Genomic DNA, 15,339 nt, shown 5'->3' on the forward strand with positions numbered 1-15,339 from the left:
CTGCCAGGTAATCAGATACCACTTCAACTTTACTAAAACAAACAGAAGTATTGGTGAGTCACCCTATAAGAGAAATTGCTCTGAATGAAAAAGTTGCCTTGGTAAAAAACCAACTTATATTTTTAACCTAGTAATGATTACCAGGTTGTTACATGGTATTGTTCTCCCCTTACAGTTGGCAAAACTCCTAGGAAATGTTAACATGTGGCTTCTTGGCAGGTTTCCCTGACAATTGGATGGACATTTTGAGAAGCTTAAAAACCTTTTGCATGGTTAGAGACTGCCAAGTCTAATCTACATAGTCTGGTCTCTCCACCTACAAAGTCAAGGTAACCACTTGAATTTAAAAGTCAGTTACCTTTAAAAAATTGTTTATAAACAACTTTATTAAGGTATAGTCTGCATACAGTAAGTCTCTCCCATTTCACATGTACAATTCAATGATTTTTTTAGTAAGCTTACTGAAGTTGCGATATATAGGACATTTCCATCACCCCAAGAAAGCCCTCAGGCCCACTTGAAGTCACCACCCCCTCTTATTCCCAGTCCCAGGCATCACAAATCCACTTTCCATGTCCATGGATTTGTTTTTTCTGGACACTTTGTAGAAATCAGATCATAAAATACAACAAAAATGTTGTCTTTACATCTGCTCTTTTCACTTAGCATCATGTTTTGAGGGAACTGTATCTAGTGTCTGTACACCACAATTTAAAGGTGAGTTATTTGAGAGGCCAGGAAGAGCTGGGGAAATCATGGAAGCTTCTCAGTGAATCACTGTGGGATGAATCTTCTTGATAAACCTGGGCAAGTGATGGTAAATATGGGAGGATGAATTCATTCTGCAATATTTACAGAGTGAGCACTATAGCTGGGCTTGCAGAGATTGGTAATTCTTCCAACATCATATGCAAACTCCTGTACCTGGCCCCTTTTTCCAAACACAGAATCCTTACGTCATATTTCACAAGTTCCATGATTCCAAAATTCTTCAGAATCCCTGCACTCTGTCATGAGGCCTTGAAGCAAAGTTGTCAATGGTATAAAAGATCACCCACAAAAATATTGGGTTTAAGCCAGGCACAGTGGTACATACCTGTAACCTCAGTTTACTCAGGAGACTGAGGCAGAAGGATCACAAGTTCAAGGCCAGCCCAGAAAACTTAGTGAGACCTTGTCTCAAAATACATATTTAAAAAGACTGGGGATGTAACTCTGTGGTAGAGCACTTACATATCATTTATGAGGCCCTGGTTTCAATTCTCAGGACTGCAAAACAGATAGATAATAGATATTTTCATAAGGTTTAACCATGCAAATAACAATTTAGTTCTAAAAGCAACTGGCTCAGGAAAAAAACACATTATTGAAAACTAGTGAAATCCAAACATCTAGAGTTTGGTTAATAATAACATATCAAGATTAGCTTCCTGGTTTTGACAAATATTCTATGATGACTTGAAATGTTCACAATGTGAAAACTGCCCAATCTTTATAACTTTTCAGTAATTTTAAGAGTAGAGGATCTCACCCCATGGAGGATATTGGGCAGCATTTATTTAATATCATATTTTGTTATTACATTTTAGGGTGGGTTTTACTGGCATCTAGTAGGTTGAAGCCAAGAATGATGCTGAATATCCTATAATGCATGTGACAGTCCTTACCACAACAAAGAATGATCCAGCCCTAAATATCTACAGTGCTTGAGATTTTACTAAGTCAATCATATAGTATTTATGCCTGCAATTGACTGAGGCAGGAGCACAGGACCTAGACCTGTCCAATGAACTGTGAAGGGAGGTGTGAGACAGATAGGTCTGGAGAAAAGGTCTTTGTCCCCATAGACCTATATGGAAGGAATTCCTGCTAATTGAGTCCTATTCTCCGTGTAAACCTGGAGCTGGGCAACCATATTGCTACCACAGAACCAGGAAGGAGCTGGCTGAGAAGCCAAGAGTGGTTGAGTGAAAAGACCAAGTCCTTGATAAGGTAGATGAATGGATAAAATAAGCATTTGGAGAGGTCTGCCCTTAGCACCTTTTCTTATGTGAAAAATATAACAATACCTCCTTATCCTTTAAAGCCAGATGGACTGAAGTTTCTGCTTTTGCCACCAGCAAAAAGTACTCTCACTTATGTGTTTTCTACCCCTTGTGGCCCTGCAGTTTTTATCATTGGCATTGGCATTCTTATTGGGAGTGTAGGCTGCCACTGAGCAGATGTACTAAAACTTATTGAATATTCCTCTAGTTTGACCATTTAGAGTGCCATGTGATATTTATGATGAAGTGCTATAATTATAATGCTGCTTAAGTGCAACTATTTTCTCTGTAGTTTTAATGTTTGCACAGCCAGTTTCCATCCTCATTCATTATCAACATCAACATTCCTCCTGCCTCCTTTCCACTCTTTCCTGAGCCCTTTCCTCTTTAAAGAAAGAAGATGACTTTCTGGATGGAAATCCCATAGCTCCAGAAAGCAACCTTTCAAGATGTGTTTGCTCTGCATTTCTACATATTCTGAGCAAAGGCAGAAGCAATACTCTCATTCCTTCCATGGAAGGAACACCCAAATGGCTTGGGCATCTTGAGCAGTTGATATCATGTGTAGGTGCATATGCACACACATATGCCTATATATTCAAAAGGTCAGGTTAGCTCCCTGGGTCGCTGCAATAAAGTGTGAACAGATTCATTTTCTTCTGTTTCACTGCATACACATACACACACACACACACACACACACACACACATGCACATATACACACACACACACACACACACTTGACTGAGTATAAATACCTCTTGATTGACAGAATTCAGCAATATACATACTAATATACATTCCCAAAGTTTAATATGCTGATTTGTTTTTTCATATAAACACATTTAATGTCTGTTTTTCATGGAAACACAGAAATCAGGCCTCTGTGGTTTTACCCATTATTACATAGTATCTCAGGAACTGTCAATCTGCTTGAAACAAATTCAGCTGTCAAAAATGAAACATTGTAACCAGGGAATACTTCCCCCTTAGAAGGCATTTGACAATCTGGAGGGTTGTTTTTTTTTTAATTTTTGTTTTGTTGTTTGTAAGGGGGATTGAACCCAGGGGCACTTTACTTACCACTGAGATACATCTCTAGTCCTTTTTATTTTCTTATTTTGAGACAGGATGTTGTTAAGTTGTTTAGGGCCTTGCTAAGTTGCTGAGACTGGCCTCAAACTTGTGATGCTCCTGCTTCAACCTCCCAAGTCACAGGGATTACAGGCCTGTGCTACCACACCCAACTGGAGGTATTTTTGATTGTCAAAATTGTAAAGTCTGGAAGGTTTGCTACTGGCATCTACATCTAGTGAGTAGAGGCCATAGATGCTGCCAAACATCCTATGCTACACAGGACAGCCCACACAACAAAGAATTATACTGTCTCAAATATCAAGAGTACTAAAGTTAAGAAATCTTGGTCCAAAGTAACTTTCATGGTTTGGATAACTTTTAGGACATTACCTATCATCCAGTAACTTGAGGGATGAATGTTTCTCTTAGTCTCCAAGTTATTGAGGACATAAAATAATAACAAAAAATGAAAGCTTCCAAGTATGGCTAAAAAGAAGGCTGTCAGGTTGGCCCAGTGTGCCTCAGTTCCTCCTAAGGTGGTAGCAAGATTCTTAACATCCCTCCTGATTTCACTGGAATTAGTTCAAGTACTACCTAAATCCTCTGCACTTCCCTGTCTTTTCTAGCCCTAGCTCCTGATCCCTCTGGTTCATTCCCATTACTATCTGAGAAAACCTTCAATTGTCTCCAACCTACCTCTATTCTTTGAAATCCAGTCGACCCACCATGCCATACTTAACTAGTTCATCAGATATGACTTGGTGCATTATAATTGATGTGAGTCCACAACATGAAACTCCATACTAGAAACAAGGACTTACTAAGGAGACTGTGAAGAACCAGGAGGAGAAATGGCTTTAAAATACTTAGCACGGTACTTTCATAGGCATGTGATAAATGTCAGCTCTTGAGGCTATTATCAAAGACACTAAGCTAACCAGATGCTTCCATTCTTTCTAGGAAGGATGCTGTGACAAACTGCCACAAACCAAGGGGTTTCAAACAACACAAATTTATTATATTACAATTCTGGAGATCAGAAATCCAATATCAGTTTCACTTGGCTAAAGTCAAAGTATCAGCAGGGCTACCTCGCATCTGCAGACTAAAGGGGAGAATTAATTCATTTGCCTTTTCCAGCGTTTAGAGGATGCCTGCATTCCTTGACTCATGACCATATGACTCCAACCTCTGCTTCTATTGTCACCTCTCAACCTCTGACTCTGACCCTCACCCTCCTTCTTCCCTCCACCAAGACCCCCTGTGATGATATTGGCACTGAACCTGCACATATAATTCAGATTATCTCCATAACTCAGTATCCTTAACTTAATCACATTTGCAAAGGCTGTTTTGCCATGGAAGGTAATTTATTAACAGGTTTTGGAGATTAAGACATTGACATCTTTAAGAAGTCATCATACCACAGGGGGATTAAATATCAAACAGCAAAAAACACACGATAAAAATAACCAGTGTGTCTAGCACGATGCAAGGGGTACACAGTTACCTAACTAGGGGAGGGTAAAGTACATATTGACTCCAGGGCTCAACTCTGGAGGCATACAGATGTTGCCCCTCATTAGCATGGGAATGAGATCACAAAGTTAAGTTTCATCATGTATCCACCTATACCTCACATAGCCATTATGGGCTTTTGATGAAAACATCCATGCAAATGCCTAAAGTGTTTAGCACACAATTAGCACTCAACATGTATCCATCATATTCAGAAAGCCAGAGGCTGGGGTGGGTGTAGCTCAATGGTAGAGCACTTTTCTAGCAGGCACACAGCCCTGGGTTCAATCCCCAGAAACACAATAGATAAACAAATAAATAAATAAGATGCACAGAGCCAAGGGATCCCAGCAGAGAAAAATCCATGGGTGGGGACCACTCACTACTAAAGTCCCAGCCCTGGAAGAAGGCCCAAGACCAAGAGGCTATGCAACAAACCATTATTGAATGAATGAACAAGCAAATGATCAGAGGTAGTATGCTTGAAAATGGGTGGGGATTGGGTAGTTGGGTAGTATAATAGAAGGAGCACTGGATGGGGATCAGAAGACCCCCAGCTCAAACCCTTGCCCTTCTAACTTCAATCGGAACACAACACTTGGCTATGCTCTGAAGTGCAAAAAGAAGAGCTTGAACAAAATGTTCCTAGCTTTTCCGGCCCCAAAGCTGTGGGAGTCTAAACTATGCATGGTCTGGCTAGAGTCTTCTGTCCCTCACATGAAAACTTGGTCAGTTTTCACATGAAAATTCAGGGAATCAACTCAATTATTCTGAACACACCCAGCACTGCCTCAACTCCAGCAATTTTTCTTATTTTCCCCTTATCTTGCCTGGCACTATAAAGGGACAAGAAGCCCTCACCCCAGGAGACCAATGGACAGGAATAAATGCCACCCAAGCTCAAGTGAGCTCTCCCTCCTTTTCTGGGAAGAGATTACCAAGTGAGGAATTTAATTAATCTTGGGATGCCCTGTGATCATTAGTCTCTTCATTTTTATGTCTATCTACCAACCAACTTCATCTCCACAACATCCCAGAACAAAGGAAGTTAAGACTCTCCATAAATATTCATTCACTTTATTAAATTTAAATGGGGTAACTGAGCTCAGTAGAATTTAATTTTACTTTTATTCCGTCAGATTAATTTTATTAACTTTATTGGAAAGGCAGCCAACACTATCAAAAGAACCTGGGCTAAAAGTCTAAAAGGCCACCTCAGACTTACCAGGTGACCTTGAACATGTCACTTGACACATGGGCTCCTGAAGTAGAACCTACCATAAAAAGTGATAAGACAACATTTTAATTTCCCAAATCAGAATCAAAGCAAAGAGAAGGAAACTAAGAGATTTTCAAACATCCGGGGGTTATATTTAGAAATTAATGACTTTTCCAGTTACTTGTCTTGGTGGTGGTGGGGGGGGAGATGATACTAGACCAAAAAGTGGTGGTTGACAATCTAAATGGAAGAAAGAGAAGATTCTTCCAGGGTTGATCCCTGCTGGCCTTAAAAGCCAGACATTCACTCAAGCAAACACTATGATGAAAAAAGGAGAAATTATTAGTTGTTTATTAGAAAGCTCAACCTGGACAATATGTAGAATCCAGAAATAGACTCTATAGGGGTAAATATAGACAAGTTCCTATTAATTAATTCTAAATAAAGATTTCAAGAACTAACAATGTTATCTGTCTCTGTTATATGGGGCTCCAGCCTGGCGAATTCTGGAGCCTTGTACTGTTTTTCTCCTTAGAACAAAAGACTGAAGATGAATACTCTCGTACCTTAGGCATATAATAAATTTTGTGTTCTTTTTCCTGTTTTTTTTAAAGCAAAAGCCAGCTCAGAGGACTTTTAATATATCACAAAATGCTTCCATGAGATACAGGCCAAATCCTGTGCAATGAACAAATGGTTCCCCAAAAAAAGCTCATGCCATGATATAATCTTGGTCTTCCACCACATCTTAATTATTTACACTCTGCTTTGATCTCAAATGTGACTTCTCCTTCCATTCTTAAGATGCCCAGAGCTGGCATTTCCAGGAGTGTACAACTCCAGCTGAGCTACAGGAAGCAAAACATGCAGTCTCAACAACTCAGGTCCTTCTACAGAATAATATCAAAAGAAACCTGCAGGAAGCATATATATACACACAACTATTAAAGGGACTGAATTTTTACAAAGGTACAAAACTTTTCTTCCTATATTTTCTGCCAGATGGTAAATACCTTTTAATAAGGTGATCATTGTACTGAGTTAACATATGCCAAATATATATGTGTCACTAATGTAAACCACCTAAGACTTATGCAAAGAAAATGCCAGCCATAGAAATAGTGAATTAACTTTGTAACAAAAATTTTGGAGACAATTCGCAGTAAACTCACTATAAAAATTATATTCATAATATTGGTCTATAAAATAATAAATTTAAACCTAGGATTAATAATAAAATAAAAAATCTGTTTATAAAATACTGAGACTTTGATACACTTGTAGTCACATTTGAAAATATGTTTCCTTAGGCTTGCATTCTCTTTGTTGTAATTTTAAAAAATAGAGCTACGATAATTCACCAATATTCCAAGGTGGCAACATCAAATGTTGTTAAACAGAACACTGAATGAAATTACTATAATACTCTAGAAGGAATTGCAATTACATCTCTTGGCCCTTAGTTTTGCTAACAGCAGCATATTTCATGCTATTATAGGTTTTACTAAATTATATATGAAATAAATGTTTAAAATCAACAATTTTCACCTAACTTACTGCATTCATTTATTTCTCCATAATTTCATTTTCTTTAGAAACATTTTATTTATTTGTCGCTCTCCTTTCAACTTTCCATTTGGAAACTGGTAAAAGTTCTCATTTCTTGAACACCATTTTCCAGGCATGTGAAGCAAACACAACACAAAAAGGGTTTTAACTGTCAGATGCACATGGAGAAAACATTGCATTCTGACATACAGTCCCATCCATATAATAAAAGTTAATTACAACTTTAAAGGATTACCAGTCACCTATAAAAATCGACAACGTTGTGTTTTGAAAGAGGAAGAAGAATGACTATTACACCCTTCAGCACACTCTACGGAGATGTTTGTGGCTTGCTGAACATTCCATACATATTTCGGGCAAGGTATTATGGGAGCTGAAGTTCAAGCTGTCCCGGCTGAATTTTCACTCACTATAAAAACAATGTCTCATAAAAGTATACGTATGTTTTTACTTTACCAAAAAAAAAGTAGAATATCCACTTTAGTTCACTCAATCAACACTTAGCATTAGAAACAGGACTTTTAAAGAACCTACAAAATAAGTGATGTCTGAAAAGGGTAAAAAAAATGTTATTCAGTAACAGACAGACTTCCGAAAAAAGGAACATAGGAGATGTGCATGAAATATATAGAAACAAAGATCCTACAAGCTGGTCTGCATACCTATGTTACAGGTTACACCACTGAAACAAAAATTCTTACATTTATATCTTTCATCATGAGTCCCAATTCCAGTACAACCACAACTGTTTTATATTACTCTCATAAAATGAGCCTTAGCCTTTTCTAAGCAAAACACTATTTTTAACTGGTTCATTTTCCAGTTGTTTGGGCTTTTAGCAGACATAAGTACAAAAGGGCACCACATTCCAAGCAGTTCTACCAATTCCTGAACCATCTAAGGTTTGATCAAACAGATGTGGTTCTAACATTTGGTTGAAATTATAATATGATGTCACCTGATTTTCAAAATAATCAAGCATCCTTTTAACCCATAAAATTGTGCCAGGATTTATGTTAAGTTTCTGAGTCTAGAAGTTTGCAATGTTCAGAGAGAATATTGGGGAACCTCCATCCTTTTGTTTTGTTTTGTTGTTCTCCATCTGAACCCAGAGAAATCTTCAAACAAGTCAGCAGCTTCCCTCCTTACAAGTTTATTTTCAAACGCCAGTGCCATGCAGGCTGCCTTTCCTGTGTAGGTGGGAGGAAGCAGGCACAATGTCACCACACTGGGCCTTTTCAGTCTTGAAATCACTAGGAAGCCTGCAGTATTTCCTTTTTGGCACTCACACCAGGGTGGAGAGAAGTTGCTCTAGAGAGGACAAGATATCAGATAACCAGTGGAAACACTTGGTTTCAACCACAAAAAATACATCTCTCCAAAAGCAGATGAACCATTAGAATCAAACAAAAGTCAAGGAAAATCTTCATTACATGAAATTAATTAAATAAAATCTGGTAGTGCTTTTAGAAGAATCTGTTTTTACTTGATCAGATTTATTTACATGAATAATAAAACAATTTTGTGCCCTATGCATATCTTGCACAAAAAGGAAACTTAAACTCATGTTTTTCACTTATTCCAAAAGCATATGGGACTAATCATGTTCCATTCGGGCTGCAGTACACAAGGCTATTTCAAACAGAAGTTAACTCGATTTTTAAGGCGCTAGAGAAACCAACAGTTAGGGAACAATTTCTCCCAACTCCAAAAGGGTTGGGAATCCCTGAAGTGCCCGTCTGGCATCAGGCTTTGGATGGAAACCAGGCTGAGCCCGCCAGGCAAGGAACCCACACCCCGAAGCTGGGGCGCACGTTTGTGATACAAGGTGACAGCTCATTTTGCCTGAGCCCATGCGATGGGCCGAAGAGGCCCGGGAAAGGGATGGGCGAGGCTACCACAGAAAAAGGAAAAGAGGGCCATCCGTCAGCCCCGGGAGAGGAAATTCCAGGGGCCCAACTCCCAGGCCCCGAACAGCGGGTGACGTGAGGGAACCGAATCAGTGTCCGCTCCGCGACACGGGGCCGGCCGGGAGGAGACCGGGACTCTGCGCTCCAGAGACTCAAGGCCCTGAGAGCGGACACCTACATCCTCGTTCAGAGCCCTGGGATAGGGGTACTGGGGAGATGGATATTCGCCTCAACCTGGGACGTACAAACTTCGCCCAAACCCAAAGGCCTCCTGGCGTATTCGGTCTTCTCCCTGGGCCTAAGGGATGGTAACGCCGTGATCATAGCTGGACCGCAGGGCTCAGGTCCATTATTAGCCCTGAGAGTGAAGACACCCAGATCATAGCACCCATGCTGGCCTTGTAGCCACAGGACAGGGGTACCCTGCTCTTTGCTCCCGCCAGCGGGCTCTCGGTGGCCCTGCACTGAGCTAGGCATGTTGCCAGTGCATCCCCCCGGCAGCACCGGCCAGTGGCCCCCCACGCTAAGGTCCCGCGGCCCCTTTACCGGTCGCGAGGGTCGATCCACGACGTCTGGCGCGTGTTGTGGTCGATGTAGAAGACACGACCGTCGTAATCGCGAGCCTCCTCCCAGCCGGCGGGCAGTGGCAGCTCGGCGCTCTCTCGGGCACGCGTCGGCTGCGGCGCGGCGGGCACCGTAGGTGCGGGGACTGCGGCCGGGGGTGCCGACGGCGGCGGCTCACGCTGGGACTGCGTGGACGCCGGCGGCTCCCGCGGGGCCTCTCGCGACTGTCCTCGCCGTCGCCGCCGGCCGCCACTTAGCCACGGCATGACGGCCCTGGCCCCGCCGCCGCCCGGCCGCCCCGCGCGTGCCGCTTCCTCCGCCAGCACTACTGCCCCGCGCCCGGGTCGCGGGGGCGGCCGCGGGGAGCCGCCCGCCGCACCCGGCGCATCCTCCGCCGGGCGCCCGCGCACCGGCGCCCAACCAGCCTCGTGCGCCGCTGCCTGCGCCGCCCGCTCCGCCCCGGTTGCCCGGGTCGCTGCCTCGCGCGAAGTCACAGTCCCAGAGCTGGAGCTGCAGCCACCGCTGTCGGCGGCCCCTCTGCTCCTGCGGCCCGTCCGGCCATCTTCGTTCCTCGGTGCAGCCGGTCAGAGGGGCGGGGCGCCACAGGCTCCACCCCCTTCTCAGATGCTCCTCCCCTGCTCCCTGCCCCTCCTTCAATCTCTCGAAGGCTCCTCCTCTGGCCTCTGCCTTGAGCTTTCCCCTTACGTTCCTTCTCCCTCAGCGGCTCCGGCTCGCTCGCAGCTCCTCCTCCAGTCTCCCTCAGGGACTCCTCCTCAGTTCTCAGCTACTAGCCCCACCCCCACCCCACCCCCTCCGGCTGCCCCTCCTCTGCCTTAGTTCTCCTGCTTGGCGCTCCTCCCACTTCGCTCCCACTGCACCACCTCCTCCAGCCCTGGGAAACCGCACGGGGCCAGGATGGGCGCCGCCACGTCAATCCGCCCCCGGGGCCACCGCGGAGAGAAAGGAGGGCCAGGAGCACGACGCTCCACCCGGGATGCAGGCGCTGCCAGCTTGTGGCTGACTCCTAGGGCCCCAACAGTTCTCCAGAGAAAAGGCAGGGCACCTCATTTCCCCAGTTCCTAGGCCTTGGACATCTGGGGTCCTCCCCTCTATGCGCACCTTAGGGGTTAGGGGTTACCCAAAATACCCAAGCTGGTCCCGCAAAAATGGGTGAAGACGCTAAGGAGAGGCAGAAGGAACTAGGGAGCTGGAGGAGGAACCCGCAGTGGTACTCTTGGGTGAGGTAGGGAGGACACAACTGGAAACTTGCAGCCGAGCAGGTGGCCAGTTCGCAGCCCTCCCAGAAGAACACCAGAGGGTTTGCCCAGGGTCTAGACAAAGACCAGTTTGTGGGATCTGATAGTTTGAGCACTGCTGGGGGGGAAGCTGTGTCAATTCCTAATGAACCCTAGATGGTAACTTCTGTTCACCTCACATCTCATAGTGGAGAAAAGAAGGCCCAGAGTTGGAGCTGTGTGTCTTGCTCCCAACTCCCCAACTACTTAGTGCTCCACAGCCAGAGCAGGTCATAAGATAGTATGCCAAGAAATGCAAGAAAGTATTAGGGAGGTTTTTAATCACTTTATCGATACAAAAATATCTAGTAAAAAGTCTAACAGTGATCCAAATTCAGATATGCAGGGAAAGAGACTAGGAAAATTCCCCCCAAAAACTCACAGTCGCTTGTATTCCTTGGGTGAGATTTTCAAAAGATTACTTACCTTCCTTTTTATTTTTTGTAACATAGTACTAATTTATAGAAGGAAGAGTTCTTTCTAAAAAGGAGAATGTGAAGATACAGGAATGTCTCTAAGGAAGGTCTTTCTTCCCTCCTCCCACCTCCACAACACAGAAACTTCCTTGCTCCCCAAGTATCTATGTACTCCAACCCAAATGTTCTATGGTAGAAATTCCAACACTTGGGTCCTTTTAGTGAAATATGAACAATTTTTAGGTGCCCAAGGGAAAGGGGAGAAGGCTTACAAAAGCAAATGCAGTTGGCCCTTCCTACTCAGGAGTTCTGAGTTCCAGGTTTGATCAACCAAGGACAGAAGACGTCATGTTGTTGCTGGTGTGTACTATGTAGTTAGGCCTATGATGGTTGCATCTGCACTGAACATGTACAGGTTTTTTCCATGCGATAATTCACTAAACAATACAGTATAACAACTATTTACATAGCATTTACATCATAATAAGTATTACAAGTAACAGAGATGACTTCAAGTAAATGGAAGGATTGTGTAGATTATAGGCAAATACTAAACCATTTTATATAAGGGATTTGAGCATCCAAGGATTTTGGTATGGTGAGGAGAACTGGTATCAATCCCTATCAGACACTGAAAGACAACTGTACTTTGTGATGTGCCAGGTAATTCCCCAAATTCTGAGCGTCCCTGTTCTGACATTTTTCCTTCTGATTGGTATGATTCATCACCAATGGGGCTGCTACTGTCTTCTTTTCCCCTCCCTTTCTGCCCACTCTGCAGTCATGTTACCACCAAAAATGGCCATTCTGTAGCTGAATTTCCACCCTTCTGGGCACATGGTCATTCAGAATCTCACAAATCCAGATACAAATCTTATCACGCAAAACTGATGTGAGTGGGGCTGGAGCATACTAGAGTGAAAGAAACCTCTACAGAAAGAGGTAGAAAGAAAAAGAGAACAGGTACTCCACACACTGGATACACAGAAGACAAGGCAAGAAGAAAACAACACTAGATAAAGTGTAAGGGGTGGGAGGAGTTGCACCAATCAGGAGATCAAGGAGGCCAATGCTGACTGGCCTTCACTGGGGTGAGGAACCTTCTCTACCAGTTTTGACTAGCTGAAAAGGCAGGCTGTGGGCCTACCATGCATGGACATTGTGCTGGGGGTTGGGATGCTGCACAGAACAGCATAGAGTCTGCGCTAAACAAAGAAATGGACTATTATATTGGTGGCTTGTCTGCAAATGAAGCCAGGGTGCCAGCCTCAAGTTCAAGACTCAGGAGGCTTTGTGAGACTGAAGGAAGGGTAGCCTGGATGGGGAAACTGAGGTCTTAAGATTCCTAAGTTCTGAGCTCCGTGGTGCTGTCATCAAATCCTTATTGATTTGTGTAGCAGATGCTGCAGCGCCTGTCACAGGTGGCCTTGGCTGACTTTTCTCCAGAGATTAATGAAGAAAACCCTCCATTGACAAGAGATGTCAGAGAGCTTACACCTACCTTCCCCCCAGGGGCTGACTGTGCAGCATAACAGCCAGACCATCTTGCCTTGGTGTAACAAACTCTAGTGCCTTTCATACCCAAAGCTCCTCAGGCAGTGGGCTGAAGCTAGACTCCTCCAAAACTATAGCTTTACCAACTCCTCCCTTGCCCTATTCTGCCCCTCATACATGTGGAAACATGCTCCCAGTCACTTACATGAGAACCTCATCTCAGCCACTTCTAGGGAGCCTAACCTAAGATAGTCTCCTCTGTGCATGCTCTTGTCTAAGCACTTAGTAAACATGAACTGAATTCATCATCATAGCATTTATAGGTATTCTTCATTTGATCTTCCCATTAATAGATAAGAAAGGAATGTGACAAGGCATGCCAATGATGACATTGGAGACCCTCCCTGAAAAAGCTTAATCTGCAAGCTCCCATCACCACCTCTGGACCACTCTGTCTGAGATAAGTGAGGTTCTTGCCTTTGTCTTCCTAAAAGAAACTGAATCAGAGAGAAAGAAGGCAGAATTTGTGGTGACCAAGACCTTTATTACCCCCACTAGTCCCTATGGATTTGTAATGTTTGTGCAAGTTATCTGATAATTGTCCCTAAAAACCTATGAATAGAGTTGAGAAAGAAAAGAAGTCAGTAGAGGGATGAAGAAACTCAACTTCCAGTTTTGCCATAAATTGGGAAGTCACATGCGTGCGCGTGCATTAACTGTTAGGGAGAATAAGGCTTGTCTTTCTTACAGTCAAGTGGGGCTTTCCATGTTGGACTAAAAACCACATGCACACACACAACACTGCAGGGTAAAGGAGTCTTTAGTCTTAACTGAGTGCACAATTGTGCATTCTTTCTTTCCTCCACAGTAATACCAACAGTCATGCCAACAATAAAAGTCTGAGCACTGTAGTGACTGATCCTCCCACCAAGATTTCAGAGGGAAAACAGCTCAGGAAAAATCCACTTAGGTTCTGGGGAAAGGACATGCAAATACTTTTGTTCTCCTCCACCCAGACCCTCTGGAAAATCCCCTTTCTGAAGCTGTTAAAATATACTGATACAGAACTTGCAGAATTCTGTCTTTAAAATGATTGTTCAGAGTAAATCAAACAAGCAAGGACAGAGATTAAAGCTTTTTACTGTTAAATTCTGCCTTCTCTCTACACCCTTCTCCCCAAAGGATAACCTTTTTTATCAAACGTAAGGTGCAAAATTGAATCTGCACATTTGCAATACTTGAGAATCTAGAGAAAAGGGAAATCCATGACAGCTGCAATCATCAAGTGCTAGAGTGAGAAAAATAAATACAGTATCGCTAGAGAAGTCTTACCTACCTTGTATAAACAATATAGTGTTCTAGGAAGTAACACATTGAGTAATTCTACACATTGTGCTAGCGAAAACAAATGGGCTAGATTTGGTCTGAAGAAGAAATGGTTCATTGTTTGGCATTCTTTAAATGCTAGAATAGTTACTCAATTATAGGTGCTTCTCATATATTTAAATAATGCAAATCCTCAGGACTTGGGGGAGATTAGAAGATGTTATTCTTGTTCATTCCTGTTTTGCTGGTTTTGGGGCTGAGAAGGAAGAGGAAAGTGCAAAGATCCCTAAGGAGTCCTCTCCCTGAGCTCAGGAATTTGAATGGGGTTGAGGTGGGCTTATTTCTTGATGTTTATTTCATGACTTTATTTAAAGACATAAACTTTAGATACTTATTTGACTTGCAATCAAAATAGTCATTGTTTGGATGTTTTGTGTGGACCAGAAACCTGGGAGTACTGTTCTCAAGTGGGACTTCCTCGATTTGTGTAGATGTGTACCTGGGTTAGTAAAAACCTGAAATTTTTAAAACACACACACACACACACACAGAGAGAGAGAGAGAGAGAGAGAGAGAGAGAGAGAGAGAGAGAGAGATATCAGTTTCTCACCCCAATTTATGAAAACTCAGCATCACCGGCTTCCTTCCTCTCCTCCCAATGCTACAGTTTTACTTCTTTTCCTTTCCATCCCATGGGTTCTGCTCAACACAATGCTAGTGGGCCAATTTAAAATTTATTCCAGGCAAACCATAATTTTAGGAAGATGCAGCTGCTATGAGCCAGATGCTTCCTCCTAGCTGGACTCTCTCCTGTTTAGGATTATGACTCTGGTCCCCTGTGTATTTGGAAAAACAGATTCTTAAAACTGCAGACCTCTGCTTGAGCCAAGCACAGCAGCTCAGAA

The 15,339-nt window shown here is 43.1% G+C and overlaps 1 protein-coding gene across 1 annotated transcript in view; it reads right to left on the minus strand.

Moving 5' to 3' along the window:
* Nucleotides 1–10,169, minus strand: part of Wwc3 (WWC family member 3) — a 110,599-nt gene extending 100,430 nt beyond the window's left edge. The window contains exon 1 of the mRNA XM_026395169.2: nucleotides 9,886–10,169. Within this exon, the coding sequence (XP_026250954.2) occupies nucleotides 9,886–10,169 (284 nt within the window). The remainder of the gene's footprint in view (nucleotides 1–9,885) is intronic.
* Nucleotides 10,170–15,339: the final 5,170 nt, after the last annotated feature.

The sequence above is a fragment of the Urocitellus parryii genome, chromosome X, assembly GCF_045843805.1.
Source record: "Urocitellus parryii isolate mUroPar1 chromosome X, mUroPar1.hap1, whole genome shotgun sequence".
In the NCBI taxonomy this organism is placed as follows: Eukaryota; Metazoa; Chordata; class Mammalia; order Rodentia; family Sciuridae; genus Urocitellus; species Urocitellus parryii.